The following is an 18738-nucleotide window of genomic DNA, read 5'->3' on the forward strand; positions in this document are numbered from 1 at the left end:
GGGCACGGCTTGACTGGGGGCATGGTGTGCTGGTCTGTGCTTCTGAAGCAATGAATGCAACCCACTGCCTGTGTGGGGCCACGTGTCTGGTGTCACACTGTGGCAAGGAGGGCTTGTGTTATCCTGAAACACGTAGACAGAGGAGCGGCAAGAAGCAATGAAGTGTTTGCTGTGGCTGTGGAGTTGTCAGTGGTTCTGGCACCCTGCAGCCAGGCAGCAAGTCTTAGCTAGCCCAAATTCCTCCCTGGCAGTGAAGGGAGACAGGATCCCCAGGGGCTCAGTTAATTCATCATGCTAAGATAGATGCCTAAGATGAACCCCTCCCTGGTGCGCCTCTCTCTCATCCCCCCACAAAGGGGAGATGCTCCATAAAGACAATCAAGATAACTCATTCAGACTAAACGTCTGCTGTTCAGATGACAAAAGCTCTATGAGATAAATTTAATCTCTGTTGTCCATCATTAAACAGTGAAGCTAAAAATTTTGAGAGGAAGCAAGAGCAAACTGTTAGGATGATTTGAAAACTACCCCATGGGTTCAGTTCAAGGGAGGGGCTAGCTGGCTTCTACCCACGTTCAGAAAAAAATAAGTATTTGTGTGAATGAAGCACTACCTTGGGGCAAGAGTGGAAGTAAAATTTTTCTTTAACTCCTCTGCTGTACTTTGCATGAGAGAAGGCAGAGGAGAAGCTCTGGAAGCAAAGTGACGAGTGAAGGAACTGGAGCTGGGAGGAGGCTTTGCCTCTGGGGTCAGGACTGTTGCAGGGTTTAAATGTTTGATGTGCTGACCCAGTTCAGCTTCAGTCAGTAATGCACAAGTTTGGGGTGGAGGGGACAGGAGGCAAGCAACGAATGCAGGCTTCACAAGCAAGCAGGAAGGGCTTGGTTTCAGGTGCTCTTCATGGAAGCTGTCTGGTTTAGGGTCACAGAACTGAAAGGTAAATTCCATTTTACTTGCACCTTCTCCCTGAACTGTCCTGTTCCCAGTGTCTTCTGATGCTCTTGGGTTCACTTTTTAGCTCTATAAGATCCAGTGTACTTGACATTATCAAGAGAAAGCTATTCAAATTTTATTCAGTTGGAACCAAGTAGCTCAAAGATAAATATTTCCTGAAGGAGTCTTCATCCCTCCTCTGTAAGTTGAGTTCTTTTATCTCTGTTAATACTGCCTGGAGCTCCTGTCAGAACAAGACCAGGACGTGTGAGGTCATCATGTCACACCGTCCAGCCTGAGACAAACAGGGACCGAGTATCTGGAATGCTAACAAGCCCATAGATGTGGGCCCTGGCATGCCAGATCTGTTTGCCCACATTTGCGGACTTCCTTTGGGGCAGCTATGTGCATAGCCCCGGCTGGGTCTCTCTGGCAGCCTGTGCATAGGCATTGCTTGGAGGAACAATGCAGCAATCCTCCCTCCTCCATCTTCCTGTGAGACATTGAGCAACCTGCACAAGTGCTGCTTTACCAGCGCCTTCCCTTAGCATCTGCCATGTTTGTGAATGAGCAGTGAGGCTGTAGCTGCACGGGCAGCAGGGAAAGCGGCTCCACAGAAATGCCAATGCAGTATTAGAGCTGAAGTCGATTTTCAGTTTCAAAGCATCAGTGTTAGTACTGCCTTTGGGCAGCCACTGCTGTCTACAAACTTAAATGTTGTTATAAACACAGAAAAATAGCCAATTTTTGTTTGTTTTCACGGCTGCCAGCTGCAGCAGCTAGAGCAGCTGTAGGGTGGCTAGGTTTGCATTCTGTCTTCTAATGTTTCTCTTCTAGAGACTGGTTTGGGGCCACTTGAGAACATGTACTGAGTTGTCCTTGATATTACAAAGCCAGCACATAAATGTTTCATATGGAAATTAATAACTGTTTTTCAAACCTTGCTTTAATTGCAAAGATCAAAACCTGTGGCAAAATGAGCCTTTTGAGCCTAGGAGCTGCCATGCTTGGAAATGGTGAGCATTCCCTTTGATACATACTTATCAGGAAGATAAGCAGCTCTCACAGTATAGGTGGTTGATTGTGCCATGCTCTAACGCATTTTGCAGAAAACCTTTTTATCTGCTGGTGTGTTTTGTCGTTCCTGGGATAGGGAGTAAGAGTCCTAACCCTTTTTTCCCCAGTAAGTGCATGCTCCTCAGAGAGGACATGGCAGTGTGCTCTGCCCCAGCTGGAGCTGGAACACCATAGGCGCTTCTGTGCCATGAAAATGTCAGTCTTGGCTTGGAGCTACTCTGTAGTATTTGCTCTGGGAAAGGGACTGTTACACTGGGTATATTCTGTATTTCTGTATCAGTGTAGGAATTGGACTGGATACAATTGAAAAAAATAGTGTGAGGTACAGACTGGTACAGATTGAGAGCTAACAGGGGAATGAGCACCAACCATGGTGTTCATTCAACACTTTTCAGTGTTTGCGTCTGCTCTCCTGCCCGCCCCGCAATGGGCAAGTACAGCCTGAAGTGGGGTAGGGAGGAGACCGGGCAGGGCCTGTCAGCCTGCAGGCACAGAGGTGTTTCAAGTGCTGCTGCACTCAACTGAGACAATCCAAAGCGTAGATGAAGTGATCATGAATGCTACACGAATGTATAATGTGTATGAATGATTGATCATTCCTCCCTACAAATGTGGTGCTTGGTGTCAATTAATCAAATCCTGGCCTGTATTTTGGATGTCTTTTTAGTCACACTTTCAATCGAGAACTGTCTATGGTAGTGGCTTTTCTGCTTGCCTGTGCCTATTTGGCTGGTGATGGGTCAGTTGTGACCTTCTGTATCTGGAAAATCATTTTCACACTATGGCTGTTGTTGAACAGAGAAAATTTAAGATATTAATATTAGTGTATGGATTAAAATACCAGCTGAGGATTCACTAGTCAGTTGCATGGCTTTTGGTGACTCCGAGAGAGCTCTGTCCTCTTGTGAGCTGCATGTCCCAACCCTAGCATGCTGTTAATGCTAGGGGTGGGCTTGGTCTCTTGCCTTCTCATCTAGACACCGGGATCTGACAGCTTGGTACTGTAAGGTGTTAATGCCTTCACATCACTGGTGCGCTGCTGATGTGATCATCAAAATGCTACAGAGGAGTCCATTTAGCCTCTCTATGGTCATGGTCGTGGCGTGTGCGCTGCTGCCACATCACATGCAGAGCACTGATTCAGAGTGGCATATTTAAGCACACAGCAAAGGTATTTTACCCCAGAAATAGCCACATTCTTTAAGTGCTAGTCACAGTTTGCATGTTGAAAAGCCTGCTGAATGCCACTCTTTCAAAAGATTTATTAGCATATGCCAGTTTTCTGAGCAAGAGCCAGCCCACAGGGATACATAACTCAGGATAGTATGGCAGCAGCTCTGGCATGACCTGGTGGTAGGACTTACCTAAGTGCAGGTGACTCCCCAACAGTCTGAGACCAGCATTAACCAGCTCCTCTGTATGGGGGTGGCCAGACACTCAGCCCCAGCCATCCCATAACCCTGTTACTGCTCTTCTCTTCCTGCAGAAGGGAGCTGCTGGGCTCAGCCCGTGGTCCATACAGTCACTACTCACTGAAGTTGGACTGCTAAAGCAAATGGATGGGTTGTGTGCAGGTGGGTTGCTCAAAGTAGCAACAGAGCTCTTTTCTGAGAGTAGCTAACATCCATCATCATCCACAGCCCAGCTGCTGTTCTGTAACTAAGTCTGCTAGCTTATTTTGGAAAAATACCCACTTCTACATCCACTCTCTTCCCTACTCTAGTCATCACTACTTTATGTTAGAAAGCTAAAACCTCTAACTGTCTAGAAGCCTGACAAGACTTACAGGTGTTTCAAAAATAAGAATAAAAAGTTTATTTATAATGCTGAGCATGCTTCAAGCTTGTCAAACTGCACGCAATATGCCTGTTAAGTGAACTATGTGTAAAAAGCATCACACATGGCTCTAACAGCTATATGTATTAATCGTCAAGCCCAAATATCCTTTCCCTCCACAGCTCATTTGGACAAATACCTGCCATTTGACTTGGTGTAGCTGCCTCTGCTGCGTGGTGTGTTCACCACTCTCTTGATGTTTGGTTTTCTGAGGCTGATGATACTACTTCTCTACTTGCCCTGGGATCAAAGCCTGTCCTTGGTATAGGAGTTTAAACTCTCAGATTACCTTCCCGTCATGCCTCTGGCCGGCTGTATGACAGCAGCATGTCCCTAATGTTCCCTGCCTGCTGGGCTTTGCTACAGCAATGGGCAGCTGATAAAAGGCAGTGTGGAGAGTGCCGACACACTGGCTATGTAGAGAAGTGGGAACTACTCATTCTCTCCTTCCCCATCACCCTGCTATTTTTCTCAGAATGGAAATACTGCATTAAGCTGTTTCTGGTTCAGTGAAGGGGCATTTGCTATCCAAAGGCAGACTGTGTTTGAATTTTCTTTCAAATGCCTTGTTAACTCTCTCTTGATTTACTGTATGCACGATTATCCTGACATTCTCTTACAAAATGCGTCTTTCTTCTTGGGTGAGGGGCAAAAATAATAACCCAGAGCAGTAGACAACTGTGTGACCAGGCAACCTAAGGTGCACAGCATGGATGGCATGTGCTTTATGCGGCTGTGGTGACAGTGCTGCAGTGTTGTGAGATATACCATGGATAGTGGGTTTCGTACTGGTTCTCCCTTGTGCCTCACAGACTGCTCTTTCTGTTGTCTTCCCAGAATTTATTATTACACCATTTTCCTGCAGAAAAATAAGGCTTCACTGCCATTCCAAAATGGCTGAGTGCAGGACTCCAGTATATGCTCTGCCTTCTTGGGGAAATCCTTGGTGTTCAAACAGTCCCAGTCATGCTCAGGCCCCGAGAAGCCTGTGTGTGTAACTCTGTAGTTGTTGAAATTCAAAGGAGAATGTGACAGGACAAATCTGTGGGCATCAGGCAGGCACTGCTGTTGTAGTGGCCAGGAGGACCAGGTTACAAATACACCACTGCAACAGGTCCCAAGTGTTACTTGCACCAGAGTTAAAGCATGAGTGGTTGAGAATGGAATCAGGCACCTACAGACACAATCATCACTGTGTTCAAGAGCCCCCTCACAGCCTCTAGCCATCTGCGATGGGTTTAGTTTTGTTTTACTTGCTGGGGGTCCTTTTTTCCCTAGAGTAGGCTCTCTGTGGGACATGTAGTAAATAACCGTTGTCACTCAGCATAATTATTTGAATTCTTCAGAAGACTTATTTTAAGTAGCTTAAGTGCTAAGTTTAACCACCTTACAGGCTTCAGGCTCTATCCACCCTAGACTGGCTCTGAGGCCTCAGAATACTTTCTGCTCTGAAGTATGCCTTCAAACATTGATGCTCAAGGTTTTATTTCAAGGCTTTCCAAAGCAGGGCTGCACTGGCAGCACGGGAGCATCCTCCACCAACAGCATACCACTGAGTCTTGTTTGCTGGCTGAGGCAGTCACCAGTAAGAAATTCCAGAACATCAAATTTGTGTTCTTTATGGTAGTAAATGAACTGTGTCTAAGTGATTCTGAATAAATGCTGTTGAGAGCAAGGTCAGTCAAAGCAACTGCCAGACTAGTACCAACTCCTTTTCACATTGCTCGTGGGGAGTAAACAGTTACCCAATGCTTGTTCTACCAATGCAGTGGTGCCCAAGCTGCAGCCACGGTGGCAGACCATGCTGCTTTCTTGGGGGGAGCTGACAGTTTTACTGGCTCTGTCCACAGCTCATCAGTGATGGCAGCGTGGTGTATGCAGAAGCCCTCTGGGACCATGTCACAATGGATGACCAAGAGCTGGGATTCAAGGCTGGCGATGTCATTGAAGTAATGGATGCTACCAACAAGGAGTGGTGGTGGGGGAGGATTCTGGACAGCGAGGGCTGGTTTCCAGCCAGCTTTGTACGGGTAAGAGCTTGATGTTTCTTTATGCCTCTCCATTAGCACCTAGTGTTTGGGGTTTTTTTTTTCCAGGTTTAGTGTTCTGTAGTGACTCCTGAGAACTTGCACTGCTAGAGATAGTTGGTTCAACATGTCTTGTTACTATTCCTCTACACAGGGCTACAGTATATAGGGCCCTTCCAGCTGAGCTGCTGCCAGTGTGGAGAAGTCCCTCTTTACATCAGTAAATCAGGGCAAGGGTGTTTCAGTTCCAGACTCTGGAGCTAAGCTGGGGAGCTGCCCTGCATGGTGGTTTGCAGCCTGGGCTCCTGTTGACCTGTGTGTATATTGGGTGGTTTGTCCCTGAGCACACAGCATCCCCTTCAAGAGCGAACAACAAATACTCTCCTAGAGTAATCCCAGATGCAGCTGGCAGAGGTCTTCACTCTAGCATACGCTTCAGATGGTATGGATAAGCAGAGCACCAAATTTGGCTTTCTGTTTGGTGCTGGGTCCAGTGCAATGCCACATCCCAAAATATGCAGCCACCTGACTCTCACACGCACCTTCTTTTAGGCCTGGAGTTTTAAAAACATCAGGCTGCTGGGCTACCACACAGAACTGTATTCCAGGCATTTAAAAATGGAGGAGAAAAAACACAATAAAGGTCTTGGAAATCATGTGGGACAGCTGATGAGGGGGAGCTATGAAACACTTGATGCTTTTGGGCCAAGGCTCTCCCCCAGTGCTGGCTACAAAGACCATATATAGAACAGCCCAGACAGTCCTGGCTGAATACTGCAGAGGTTGGATTCACTACCAGCAGAGCATTCTGAAACAAACACATCTGAATTATCTGTCCAAGTGGAGAGTAAAACAGAGTCTGGGTAACTGCTGTGCACTTCTTTCCTGCTGTGAGCAGAAAGACTTTTTTCCTTTCTTTGGGCTGTGACTCTTGGTGTGGATGCCTGACTCTGCTTTCACCACTTCAGGGCAGGCTCCTCAGTGCTGCAAAGGCAATTAGGTGCCTAAGGACAGAGACTGTCAGCCCTTCAGCTCCTTATCCGGGTCACTTCAGATCACAAGTGACCCAAAACCAGGTGAAGCACGAAAGGACATGATATGAGGTGACCTGGCATCTGTAGCAAAAGTTCTAAGAGAAGTGGGGCAGAGAGTGCTATAAAAGTTTTGAAATGCTTTGTTATAGACTGCAGGAGACAGTGTCAGCTGGGTAACTATTATGAACGGAGGATGTTTTTGCAAGCAATGTTACTAGGACCAAACTCTCGGCACTGGTGAGGATGGAACTGCTTTTTTCACAATCAAAACACAGGCCTTTTTTTTTTCTTTCATGTTACTGCTAAGTTGAATTGTTGTCCTGTCTGGCAAAAACCTGTGATAGTGTTTCAGAGGAAAGCTGACTAATGCTAGCTGTTAGGGATGCAGAGTATCAGGTTCTTTTAGCAGTAATTACAGCACTTACTCAAGCATCTGAGCAAAGTTTTCCTGCTAATTATCCCTGGGTCTCAAGCTTACTGCTGGGAAGGCTGGCATGTTTGGGGACTTGGATAAATCTCCAGGTCTCTCAGTTACTCCACACAAATTTCAGGCCAAGGTCTGAGTTTAAGACTAGCCGATGTGAGTGAAGGAAAACCAGGACTGCACATCTTGAGGGCTTCACCATCTGTAAACAGTGAGTGAATGTAATCTATGCCTATGCTGACAAGGGGTGCGTATGCACTATTTTAATGTGTACATGTGTATCAAGTGGTAAGTAATCCTGCCTAGAACAAACTACATTAAAAGTTTAAAGCAGTTCTGTGTCATTGTATTAAAAATGCCTATAGTTATGCATGTTCCCACTTCAGTGTTTTTCACTTCTCTGTGCTGTGTACAAAATATTTCCATGGGCACTCCAACAGCTGCGATGCTACTACATAAAAGAAAGCTCACAGGCGAAAAGCACCGATATTTGCCTGCTGTTAACAAAGGTGCTTTGCTGCTGTTGGCAGTACAGGCTCGGAAGGACGCTGTGCCTACAAAACGCTGATGTTTTTCCCTGCTCATGCTGTGCTGCCATCTGATGGCCACTATGAAGGAAGCACGGGTTTCACACACCGCCCTGTAATGTAATGCCATTCCTTACCACATGTTATGCCCGCTGGCATCTGTATCAGCTTTATATTAACAAATTATCTTTAAATAGTCTTGGGGAAGCAGATACTGAGAGGCCATCTGTTATTTACAGTACAAGAACAATGATAAAGCTATATAAAAAAAAAGCAACTATTTAGTGGTTTCCTCACTCCCTCCCTAAGAGCCTCCTCCCAAGCACCTAAGCAGATTTCACTGGAAAAAACATCTCCTGTCCTGATTTTGTATGTATTCTTCCCAGAGGACTCCATATGATTCCTGTTACTTCTGCCTACAGGAGACGCCTGCTTAAAACCACCCATGTCCCACAGTAGGAGCAGCTGTCACATGTCTTGAAAGTACCCTCCCAAAACTAACTGTCTAGCCTTGGCTTCCCCAGGGGGAAAATATCTTTACAAGTAACATACACGTAGCAGCCCTCTTCACTCCTTATCCTAGCTCAATTGTTGTCTGCCATTCAGTCAGCTGTCCCGAACATCTTTCCCTTGGAAGAGTTGTGTTTAGCAATACAAATGGTGAACATCTTGTGTGTCTGGCACAGCTGCGAGTAAACCAGGATGAACCCATGGAAGATTATCCCCTGAAGGTAGAGGGTGGCAAAGAGGACGACTCCAGCAGTGGCACCTGCCGCTTTGGGATGGGGCAGACCACCAAAGATCAAATGAGGACCAATGTCATCAATGAGATCATAAGCACAGAACGAGACTATATCAAGCACCTGAAGGACATTTGTGAGGTAACGGGATAAAGGGGGACGTGAATGTCAGAACTTGTCTGAAGGATAGTAGAGTATGTCCCGTTCTTGCCCAGAGAGTTGCCCGAAGCAGGTAAATTTTCTTTTCTGAAAACGAGACTGTATTTCCATCAGAGCCTGCTCTGCTAAATGGTGCTGCATGCTCAGAAAACAGAGGACAATTCATTACAGCAATATCCCAAATGCCTCTGTACTTGGAGCACCCACTTGGGCTCAGGTTAAATGGAATTAATTCAATTTCCCAAGCCAGAGAAAAGTAAATGTCTAGCATTGCTGTCCTCTTTAATATATGTTCTGAGGTAATATAATCAGCAACTCCAGCCTTCAGGCAAGTCATGCTCAGATCAAAACAACTGGGGGATGTTCAGCCAATTAGGTCTTTCACTTGCAAATATGCAGAGTATTGCGACACTTCTTCCAGAAGAGACATGCTGTCATATGCGCTGGGGTAAATGAAGGTAATTGAAAAGAGTTTTGCAGGAACATAGTTCTTCACTGAAATGACACAAAAATGTAGTGCTTTCCAGGAGAGCCAGCTGGGGCAAAGCAGCACATGCTTATCAAACAAGCCTTTCCCCCTGCAGTGCCCCGCTGTGTCCTTTGGTCCCCTTGAGTCAACCACGCGTTTCCTAACATGGCATCCAAAGCAGATCTGCAACTGGATTTAATTGGCCTAAATCTATTGGTGGATCAGTGGTGGAGTCAGAACTGTAGCCTGCAGGCAGATAAAGGTGTTTTTAAAAGGAGAGAAAGCAGCTCTGCGACTCCTTCAAGCGTGGATTACAGTATCGTTTAAGGCAGTGATGTAGCAGTAGTTGGTTTCTATTTCTACCATGTTTTGGGTGGCATTAGAATAAATAATAGCTAAAACATGGATGCACCTATGCAGGAAGGGGGTACAGAAACCTGGTGTACAACTGACCACGGGGTTTTCTGTTGATAACCAAAGCCATGGAGCAAATGTCTAGGAAGCTTTCCAATTTGGTTTCCTCCTAGGGTTACATTAAGCAGTGCCGCAAAAGAGCCGACATGTTTACAGAAGAACAGCTGAAGACAATCTTTGGGAATATTGAGGACATCTACAGGTGCCAGAAAAAATTTGTTAAAGCACTAGAGAAGAAATTCAACAAAGACCACCCACATTTGAGTGAGGTTGGCTCATGCTTCTTGGAATATGTAAGTAAATTTGACTTCACAGGAAAGGGGTAGCTGAGCATGGATTAAGCCAGAGGATTTAAAATTCATCTGACAGAACTGAAGCTCTATTTAAAAAACCCCACACAACCAAATTAAACACCCCCTTGCCCCCATTCAACCACTATCCACCTCCCAACCAAGCATCCTCTAGCTCTTATGGCTGTGGAAAGAACATTTTCAAAGTGCCTCAGCTGCTTAGCACTGTACTCCCTGCTAGACTGTGCTACTTTACACAGAAATGTAGGAAGTTTCCAAATCTTGACCTGGACCCGAGTTTACAGCTATGGTATTTTCAGGTCAGTGCAGGATCGGCAACTGCTGATCCAGTCATTAAAAACAGTCAGCAGAATACATGGAAATGTCTTGGTCTCTCCAATAAGCTGCATGTGCTGTAACTCATAATATATCCTGCCCATCCCCAGCTTTAGGTCTCCGGGCTGCAAAGTGTGGGGAGGATACAAATTACCAAACAGCCCCAGGTGATAGAGTAGGACCTACACAGGGAACTCCAGTTTGAGCCAGGCCATCCCCCTACAGAACACAGACGGTAAATCCCTTCCTTTCCCTTGCAGCAAACAGAGTTTCAGATATACTCTGAATACTGCAACAACCACCCCAATGCCTGCATGGAGCTGTCCCGCCTTGCCAAAGTTAACAAGTACGTCTACTTCTTCGAAGCCTGCCGCCTGCTGCAGAAGATGATTGACATCTCTCTGGATGGGTTTCTGCTGACTCCCGTGCAGAAAATCTGCAAATATCCACTGCAACTGGCTGAACTGCTCAAATACACCAACCCCCAACACAGGTCAGCATGGTGGCGAGGGAAAGGGGCGAGACGGGTCTCGTGGAAAGGGACTAATGCAGAATCATGCATTGAGGGCAGCTTGCCAAGAGCAGTCGATGCTACGATTCTTCTGTTACCTTGTAGAAATGAGGGAAAAATGTATTTTTCTACCCAATACATAATTTTCCATTACAGTAGCACTAGGCTTTCCTGTCACAGGCCTGGAGTTGCAAGGTTCACCTTATTAATAGTACTTTTCTATTTTATTTGGCCCACATTTCTGTGATACCAGCACACACGTAATTTGGAGTTAAATGTGTCTGGTGGTGGTGTTGAAAACTTTGCCTCCAGAAGCACTGGTTGAATATACCCCAAAATGTCCACGTAACTATACCATAGCACGTCAGGGCTGAGTGGTAGTCGTGGATTTTCCCTCGTGCTTCCCCAGTGGAAAGTCGTGGCCTACAGCAATCAAGCCATGCACACTTGGTGCCTCTTCAGCACTAGTGCAGAAGCCTCCAAATCCGTTCCTCCATTTCAGGGTGAATGCACTGCCCTCGGCTCAAATAACTGTCAATCAAGCACCTGAATAATTAGCTACAGAAATAAAATGTGAGAACTCTGTATTAAAGGGTTGATAGTGGTCCTTCCTACTTACAGCACTGCTATCTCTCAGAATGGTTTTATTAATCTATAAGCATGTTGTTCTGAAGCTGACCTCTTAACAGAAAGCTCCTTAATGCAGTATACAGATGTTTTTAAAATTGCATTGGGGACGAGTTGTGCAGAACAGCTCCTTCCTAGCTACTCTGAACTCAGCAGAGATAGCGATGGCAGCAGATGGTGTGGGGGGGAGTGCAGAGCAACTTCTGTCCTACCCTTCCAGATAAACCATCAGCTCATATTTGGAATGAAGCCAGTTACTGACGAATTGCCTTACCTATGCGTGACAGAACCAGTCCCTGTATGAAAAAAGTGGCATTAAGAATATATTGTATTAAGTTGAGGGAAAAAAAAAAAAAAACAAACCACAAATTGGGCCTGGATTTGTTACAACATTGTATTAAATTGAGGGGAAAAAAAAAAAAAACAACAAACCACAAATTGGGCCTGGATTTGTTACAAGACTATAGTCTGTGCCTCAAAACCAGCACAGGTCTGAAGAGCTGCCTGCAGAAACACGTACATCTGACTTCCAGTGTAAGCCAGCTGGGATAACTGCAATGGAACTCATGCCTTCTGCTCTCCAGCCCTAGAGGATGGTAGACTGCCCTCCTTCAGAGTGTAGGTACAATAAGCATGTGTCATTTTGTCATGCCAACACCTCTGCCCTACCCTAGGGATTTTAAAGATGTCGAAGCTGCCTTAAATGCCATGAAGAACGTTGCTCGGCTCATCAATGAGAGAAAGCGGCGGCTGGAGAACATTGACAAAATTGCTCAGTGGCAGAGCTCGATAGAAGACTGGGAGGTAAGAGACTTACTTTCCCCATGAATTGAATGTTCTGTGTTGCCCCCCCTGCCACCCCAACCTGCAACAGCTTCTGCCTACAGCAAGATCTTCGTGAGGATTACTGTCTAGCCCTGCCTCAGTTCTGCTGCTCCCCTGTGTCCCTGTGTGTGTGTGTTTTATTTAAACAGATGTGATCCTCCAGTACAGTTGAAAAGGTCTAGCACATAACCCAGCCAGACCAGCTGCCTTTGCATGTTCCCAGGCATTTTTGCTTCCTCACTTTTCTTGCAGAATAAAACTAGCATGTAGGTTGGTGAAGTCCTATTATTTTCTTCTTGCCCCCCATTTTATCTTGAGTGATTTCAAACTCTCAAGATGGGCAGAATTGCCCCTTAATGCTTAATAAGCCACGTTATTCTGGCAGAAAGGCAAGCACTGATGTAGTGGCAAAGGAAGCCAAGGTTCCCTGTAGACTCATTAAAAAAAAATTGCTAAATAAAAGAAACAAAGCTACTAATTTTCTAAATCCTAGACTCAATAAAACCAGACTATCTCCTTCCCCAAGGATGTAAGGCTAAATTCTCAGCCCTCTGCTTATATGCCTCCTTTAATGTCAAGGATGGATCAGTTGCCCTGAGCAGACTGTTCTTAACAAATTCAGTTCCCATTCCCTGGGTGCCAAGGGCATAGTGTCTCCCTGATGTGAGGACTGTCCTCGAGCTCAGAGGCCCCCTCTCATTCCCAGAAGAGTTTCATCAGCAGAAAAAAAGCAGGAATTCAGGCCCCTCAGCCAAGCTGAGGTTCTCCTATGAGACTACAGGCTTATTTCTTTTCCCCTGTTTTCAGATGGCTGAGACCAACCTGTTCTTTGTGCTGTTCTCAGGGTGAAGATGTCCTCATCAGAAGCTCAGAACTCATCTATTCCGGGGAATTAACCAAAATCTCCCACCCTCAAGCCAAGAGCCAACAGAGGATGTTCTTCCTTTTTGATCACCAGCTTGTCTGCTGCAAGAAGGTAACCTCGCTAGCCAGGCACAAATGCTATATGTTACAATGCTAAAGTATTTGAGTAAGTCCTTGTCTACCCCTTTGTTTCCGTAGTACTTACTGGCATCATATGTGCCTCCGGCACAGGGATTTTTATGTGCATTTGTTGCAATCTCTTCTCCAACATCGCGGTGTGTTCTGTGCACCTGAGCACACCAATAACCTACAGGAACTAACTACTGGCCTACTTCTTATAGTAAGAGAGGAAAGCATTACACTGTCAGTGTATGAGTTTATTTTGTACAACTCAAGTGTAAGCATTGTCACCCATTGTCTTTTAATTTTTTTTTTTAACTGCACTGCCACATGAGATTAGTATTTTATTCAGAAGGTAACTGCAACTCTGATGAAGGGCTGTGGGCCTTGACAGTCAATAGGACCATATTATCATCATATGTGAGCCTGTAAGTACAGCTCATGCTATTTTTCATAACCTAAGTAATAAAAGAAATCTTCCTTCGCAGAGCAAATGAAAGGTGTCTTTTGTTGGAATTTCAGAACTGAACGTGCCAATTTTTTTGCATAATCCGTCGCATACAGGTAGCTCCAAGTAACTTAGGCATGAGAACTGCACTGTTGTATCACTGCTCTCAAATTTACTTTTTATGGTCAACACAAAACCCCAAAGCTAATTAGTTGGTTTTTTGGTTTGTTTTTTTTTTTTTTTGCTTTTACTTTTTTCTGACACTGGCTTAATGAGGATTTGGGATCATGTGTAAGAACACAAGCTTGCTCCTCGGGGCAGCTGGTATCCCGCAACAGCAGATGCCAGCCTATCCTGACTCCACCACTCTAAGAAACAATGTGATTCCCCTCACTGCCAACGGTGTCAACAGGAGCTTAGCACTCTGCAATTCCATAGATTCAAATGCAGCATCATTTTTTTTTTTTCTCCAAGGACTTTAACAACTGCCAGGAAGATTAAATTACTTCATTGTATCAAAGAAAACAAATGTTCAAGGGACAGGACAGGAACAGTAACTAACGTCTGTGTGATCTCTCTTATAGGACCTTCTGCGCCGGGACATCTTGTATTATAAGAGTCGGATCAACATGGATGATATGGAAATACTGGATGTAGAAGATGGGAAGGACAAGGACTTCAATATCAGTGTGAAAAATGCATTTAAGCTGCACTGCCAAGACACTGAGGAAGTCCACTTATTCTGTGCAAAAAAGCCTGAGCAGAAACAGCGCTGGCTGAAGGCATTTGAGAATGAAAGGAGGCAGGTTCAGCTCGACCAGGAGACAGGTATGGGAAGAGAAATGCTGTGAGGCAGTGGGTGGTTTGGGTTTGGTTTTTTTCTTCATTTTTTAACCACCAGCCAATGCATAGGAGTGACGGGGGGAAGCCAGTCCATGCTCCACTCTAGCTCTGGGCTGCTGAATTGCACATTCTGAATGAATCTGTGGAATTGAAAAAAATACAAACCACTGTGAGCAGACACTGAAGTCTGTCCTCAGGGAGCCTGATGTGTCTTTAATCAGGCAGGGCTGACAAAACAGTCAATATATCCCATACAGCTCCTGTTATTTTGCAGTATAGTGTGAGTGCACAACTTGGCAATATCTATACAAAACACATTCAGTAAAGAGTTCTCAGTGGGAGAGAGGGTTTTCATTGTTTTGTCCAAATGCTGCTTAACGCAGACATGTGCATCTAATGTGATGTGAACCACAGTGGGTCTGGACTGGCTTCTCCACTCAGCAAGGCATGGCAGGAAGGGGAAGAGGTAAAACTTGTGTGAGAGGTAGGGAGAGGTGTGCAGGGCAGCCCGGGCTGGGGGCAGTACGTGCCCCTTCCAGCTTTGGGAGTAATTTTAGCTGTGCCCTCTAACCTCAGGCATTTTCCTACCTCCGTGTTTCCCTGACTGTCTATGCCAGTGTCTTCCCCTGAGATACAAAATGATGACCTGCTGCTGACAAACTCTGTTTTATCTTCAAGGTTTTTCAATCACAGAGGTGCAGAAAAAGCAGGCAATGCTGAATGCCAGCAAGCAGCACCACACTGGGAAGCCTAAGGGTGAGTCACACCTCAACAGATAAAGGCTGCTAGAACTGGGGGTGGGGGGTGGTTCTACATTTACTATATGGGAATATTTTCAATGGAGTGGCATTAACAAACTCTTGAGAAGGACAGATGGTGAGCTCCAATGTTACAATCTGCAGCATAGCCCCTGGCAGATTCAGATGGCTGGAGCCAGGAAACTATTCCTAACTACAGGAGAGCTGCTTTGCACCTTATTGCTGAGCGCTATGCCAGGAATCAGAGTCAGGTACAAGCAGGCAGTGTCTGTTCGAAGGCTACTTCACAGCCTCACCCCAGAAGCCAGGCTCTCCAAGCAGTATGGCATTCCCTTTGCAAAAAGACAAGATTAAATTTTGTAGTTACCCCACGAGTAGTGATTGGACTTGATCTTAAAGGTCTTTTCCAACCTAAATGATTCTATGATGCAAAGAGGGTCCAAAAAGGTCACTGCACCAGGGAGTGTTCCTGCCTGGGCAGTTGTGCCTGTGGCAGATGCTTTGAAACCTGTGATTTTGGCGGAAGGCCATGGGTAGGTACCCAGCTCACTGACAGTGCTGTTTGTTAAAACTTTAAAGAGACAAGGAAGATTTAGCAGCAGCTAGGGGAGTGTGAACTCAAGCAACAGAAAGGAAGGTTCCTGTGCCCACAGCACTGTCAGCTGAAGAGTCCTGCCATGCCACTTCGTGTTGCCACCACCCCTCTTTATATCCAGAGGAGATTATATCACTCGCTTTTCCTCTGGACCCACAGAGAGGCAACTGCTTCCTCTTGGGAGTGCTGGCCAGCAGTTAAATCCTAGCCAGGTCTCCAGTAAGAAAGCTTGGCTAAATTTCAAAACAAGTCAGGGCGTAAGATTTGGTTGCAAACAGAGAGGTTTGGAAGGAGGCCAGACCTCTCTAGCAGAGCAGAGTTCTTGGGGCGAAGCAGTAGAGGTGGCCCCATAAGCCTGCCCTGTCCACAGACTAAGCACTGGCTTAGTCTAAGCCAGACTCAGAAATCCAGTGCAGGAAGTTTTAACAGGCAACAGAGGCACATGCACATCAGCTGCTTCTCCCAGAACAACCAAAGTCACCGGTTGAGTTTGTCACTAATGACAAGCTACAGTTCTCGAGCCCTGCTGTAGTGGTGACAGAACAGCTGCCAGTTTCGCTTCGCATTTCTGGGACTCCCACAGCATCAGCTTTTTAAAGTACTGCTGAAAGGAAGAGTAACAGACAAACCCAACTCACCCCCCTGCAGCTTTAAGGGGACTGGACAGGGTGGGGATGGGAGCTGTGCTCAACTAACATGCTTTCCCTTCTCCGTGTCACCACAGCTGTCGCCAGGCCATACTATGACTTTCTGATGCGTCAGAAGCATCCCACCCTGCCTACTACGCTGCCTCAGCAGCAAGTCTTCATGCTGGCAGAGCCTAAGCGCAAGCCCTCGAACTTCTGGCAGAACATCAGCAGGCTGACGCCCTTCCGGAAATAAGGGCAGCCCCGTGTTTGTGCCTGAACCCCTTCTGAGAAAGCACTTTATCTGTCAGTCCTGGGAAGTGGAGTCCAGGTTCTTCCAATCCTTTGTTTACAGAGGATGGCACACGTGCTCCTGCCTTCCCTATTTATTTTGCAGACCGACTGACTGCACTGGCTCTGAGGTGAGATGCTGTGTGTGCGCTTGCACACAGGTGTGCATTTGTGCCAGTCCCATTGAGCCAGCCTTGCACAGTGCCCAGGAGGCAAACTTCCAGGGAGAGATCACAGGAGGGAGCCTGACGTGTCTCATCTGAAAAAATTTTACCTGTCAGCTGTACTTCGACTCACTCCTTCCCGCTGTGACCACCACTGTTGTCTGGCAACTGCCAGCGAGGGGATGGCAGCGAGACACCTGCTGGCTCCGTCTCCACTGACGTGCTCAGAACGACGGTTTGGAGTCACTGACATTATACATTTTCCATGGAGGGATAAACCCTTCTGCTCTCTGCCCACCCCCACTCCCAACCTTTCTGAGAGACACGATCCTCCTACACACGTCTAACTCATTCAGTTAGCCTTTGCAGGCACTCAGACAGGACAACAGTGAGTATTGCACTGTGACCTTTTTCTTTCCCTTAGTTCAACACCACTGATAAACCATATTGTACATTAATCTGTGCCAATCAACCTGCAGCATGAGTAAAGGTCAAGAATCTCTCTAGTGGGTTTGAGTTACATCAGTTAGAAAAAAATGTGCCTAATTAATACTGTACTCAACTCCTTAGATTCTCGTCTCTCCATCATTCTGCCATATTTCCTGGCCAATGAAAATGCTCATTGTTTGTAATGTGTTTTATTTATGGTAAAAATCAGAACTGTGTATTTTGTAAGTCTGTAATTGTTCTTGTCAGATGTTGTTAACTCGATGCCTGTTTTGTCTGGGTTTTTTTTGAGGGGTTTTTTTTTTTTGGTTTGGTTTCTTTAAAGAAAGGTCAATATTTGGAAACCCATCTCCCCAGAGGTCAGAGTCTACAGTTCAACTCTGAAAGACTAAAACCATGGTTGTTATGCAAACTCTCACATACCCTCACTTCAAGGGGTATTACTACAGGTTTTTGACACCTTTAAAAAAAAAAAAAGGAAAGCCACTTAAAAAAGGCCTGAATTTGGCATTAAAAGCCTCACTTTAAGTACCCAAGTTTCAAACTGTGGCCTCATTTAAACCTTGGTTATCAAAAGGAAATATTTGCCTTACCATAGCCAGAGTCGGAAGCCATACTGACTGAATTCCCTAGCTTAGGAGCCATCCTGTGACGCTGGAAGGAAGACACCCGCTCATTCCAACACGCTGCTAGTGTGAGTGAGCGCTGTCTGCAGAGCTCAGAGTCCAGTGTCTGTTCATGCTGTAGCTGACCAAAGTCTGGTCACCCAGGGATATCTGAATTCAGTAGCATGTATAAAGTCATTCTTGCACTATATCTCCCCCCTAGACCAGGGGCAACCTTTAATTTCATAAAGAAACTTGTCAAAGTAACTCTCAGCCTGTGTTTGTCTCCAACATGTCTATCTGTGTGAAATTGTTTTTCTTCAAAGTCACTGTAGAGATTCTGCTCTTGCAGCTTAAAAAAACCCCACTAATCAACAGAAGCCATGCTAGGAGGTTGCCCTCAACAAAGGCTTCCTTTGGACTCTACTGGAGATGTGACACACAGACAGACAGACACAGCAAGAGAGAGACACACAGACACTAGCAGAGAGGGTGAGGTGGGGGGCGCCGGGAGGCACAGTGAGAGAGACACTGAGGGGCAGAGATGGGCAGCGACTGGCAAAGGCTGAGAGGGGGGCGCAGGGGGAGGCAGTGACTGGCAGAGACAGCGACTGGCAGCAACTGACAGGCAGAGAGCTGCAGTGACGGGCAGAGACTGACAGCGACTCTGACTGACTGTCCCGAGACTGGCAGAAACAGGCAGAGAGAGGGAGACAGGGGCTGGCAGCAACTGACAGGCAGGGCCAGG

The 18738-nt window shown here is 46.1% G+C and overlaps 1 protein-coding gene across 1 annotated transcript; it reads left to right on the top strand.

Annotated features, from left to right (window-relative positions):
- The first annotated feature begins 771 nt into the window (after positions 1 to 771).
- ARHGEF4 (Rho guanine nucleotide exchange factor 4) lies at positions 772 to 18362 on the top strand. The gene is made up of 10 exons (XM_035888870.1): positions 772 to 780; positions 5697 to 5876; positions 8545 to 8739; positions 9754 to 9933; positions 10527 to 10759; positions 12079 to 12208; positions 13074 to 13205; positions 14246 to 14489; positions 15183 to 15260; positions 16582 to 18362. The coding sequence occupies exons 1-10, from the start codon at positions 772 to 774 to the stop codon at positions 16737 to 16739; spliced, it is 1539 nt and encodes a 512-aa protein (XP_035744763.1). The 3' UTR covers positions 16740 to 18362.
- The last annotated feature ends 376 nt before the right edge of the window (positions 18363 to 18738 follow it).

Source organism: Egretta garzetta, unplaced genomic scaffold, assembly GCF_000687185.1.
Source record: "Egretta garzetta isolate BGI_Z169 unplaced genomic scaffold, ASM68718v1 scaffold161, whole genome shotgun sequence".
Lineage (NCBI taxonomy): Eukaryota > Metazoa > Chordata > Aves > Pelecaniformes > Ardeidae > Egretta > Egretta garzetta.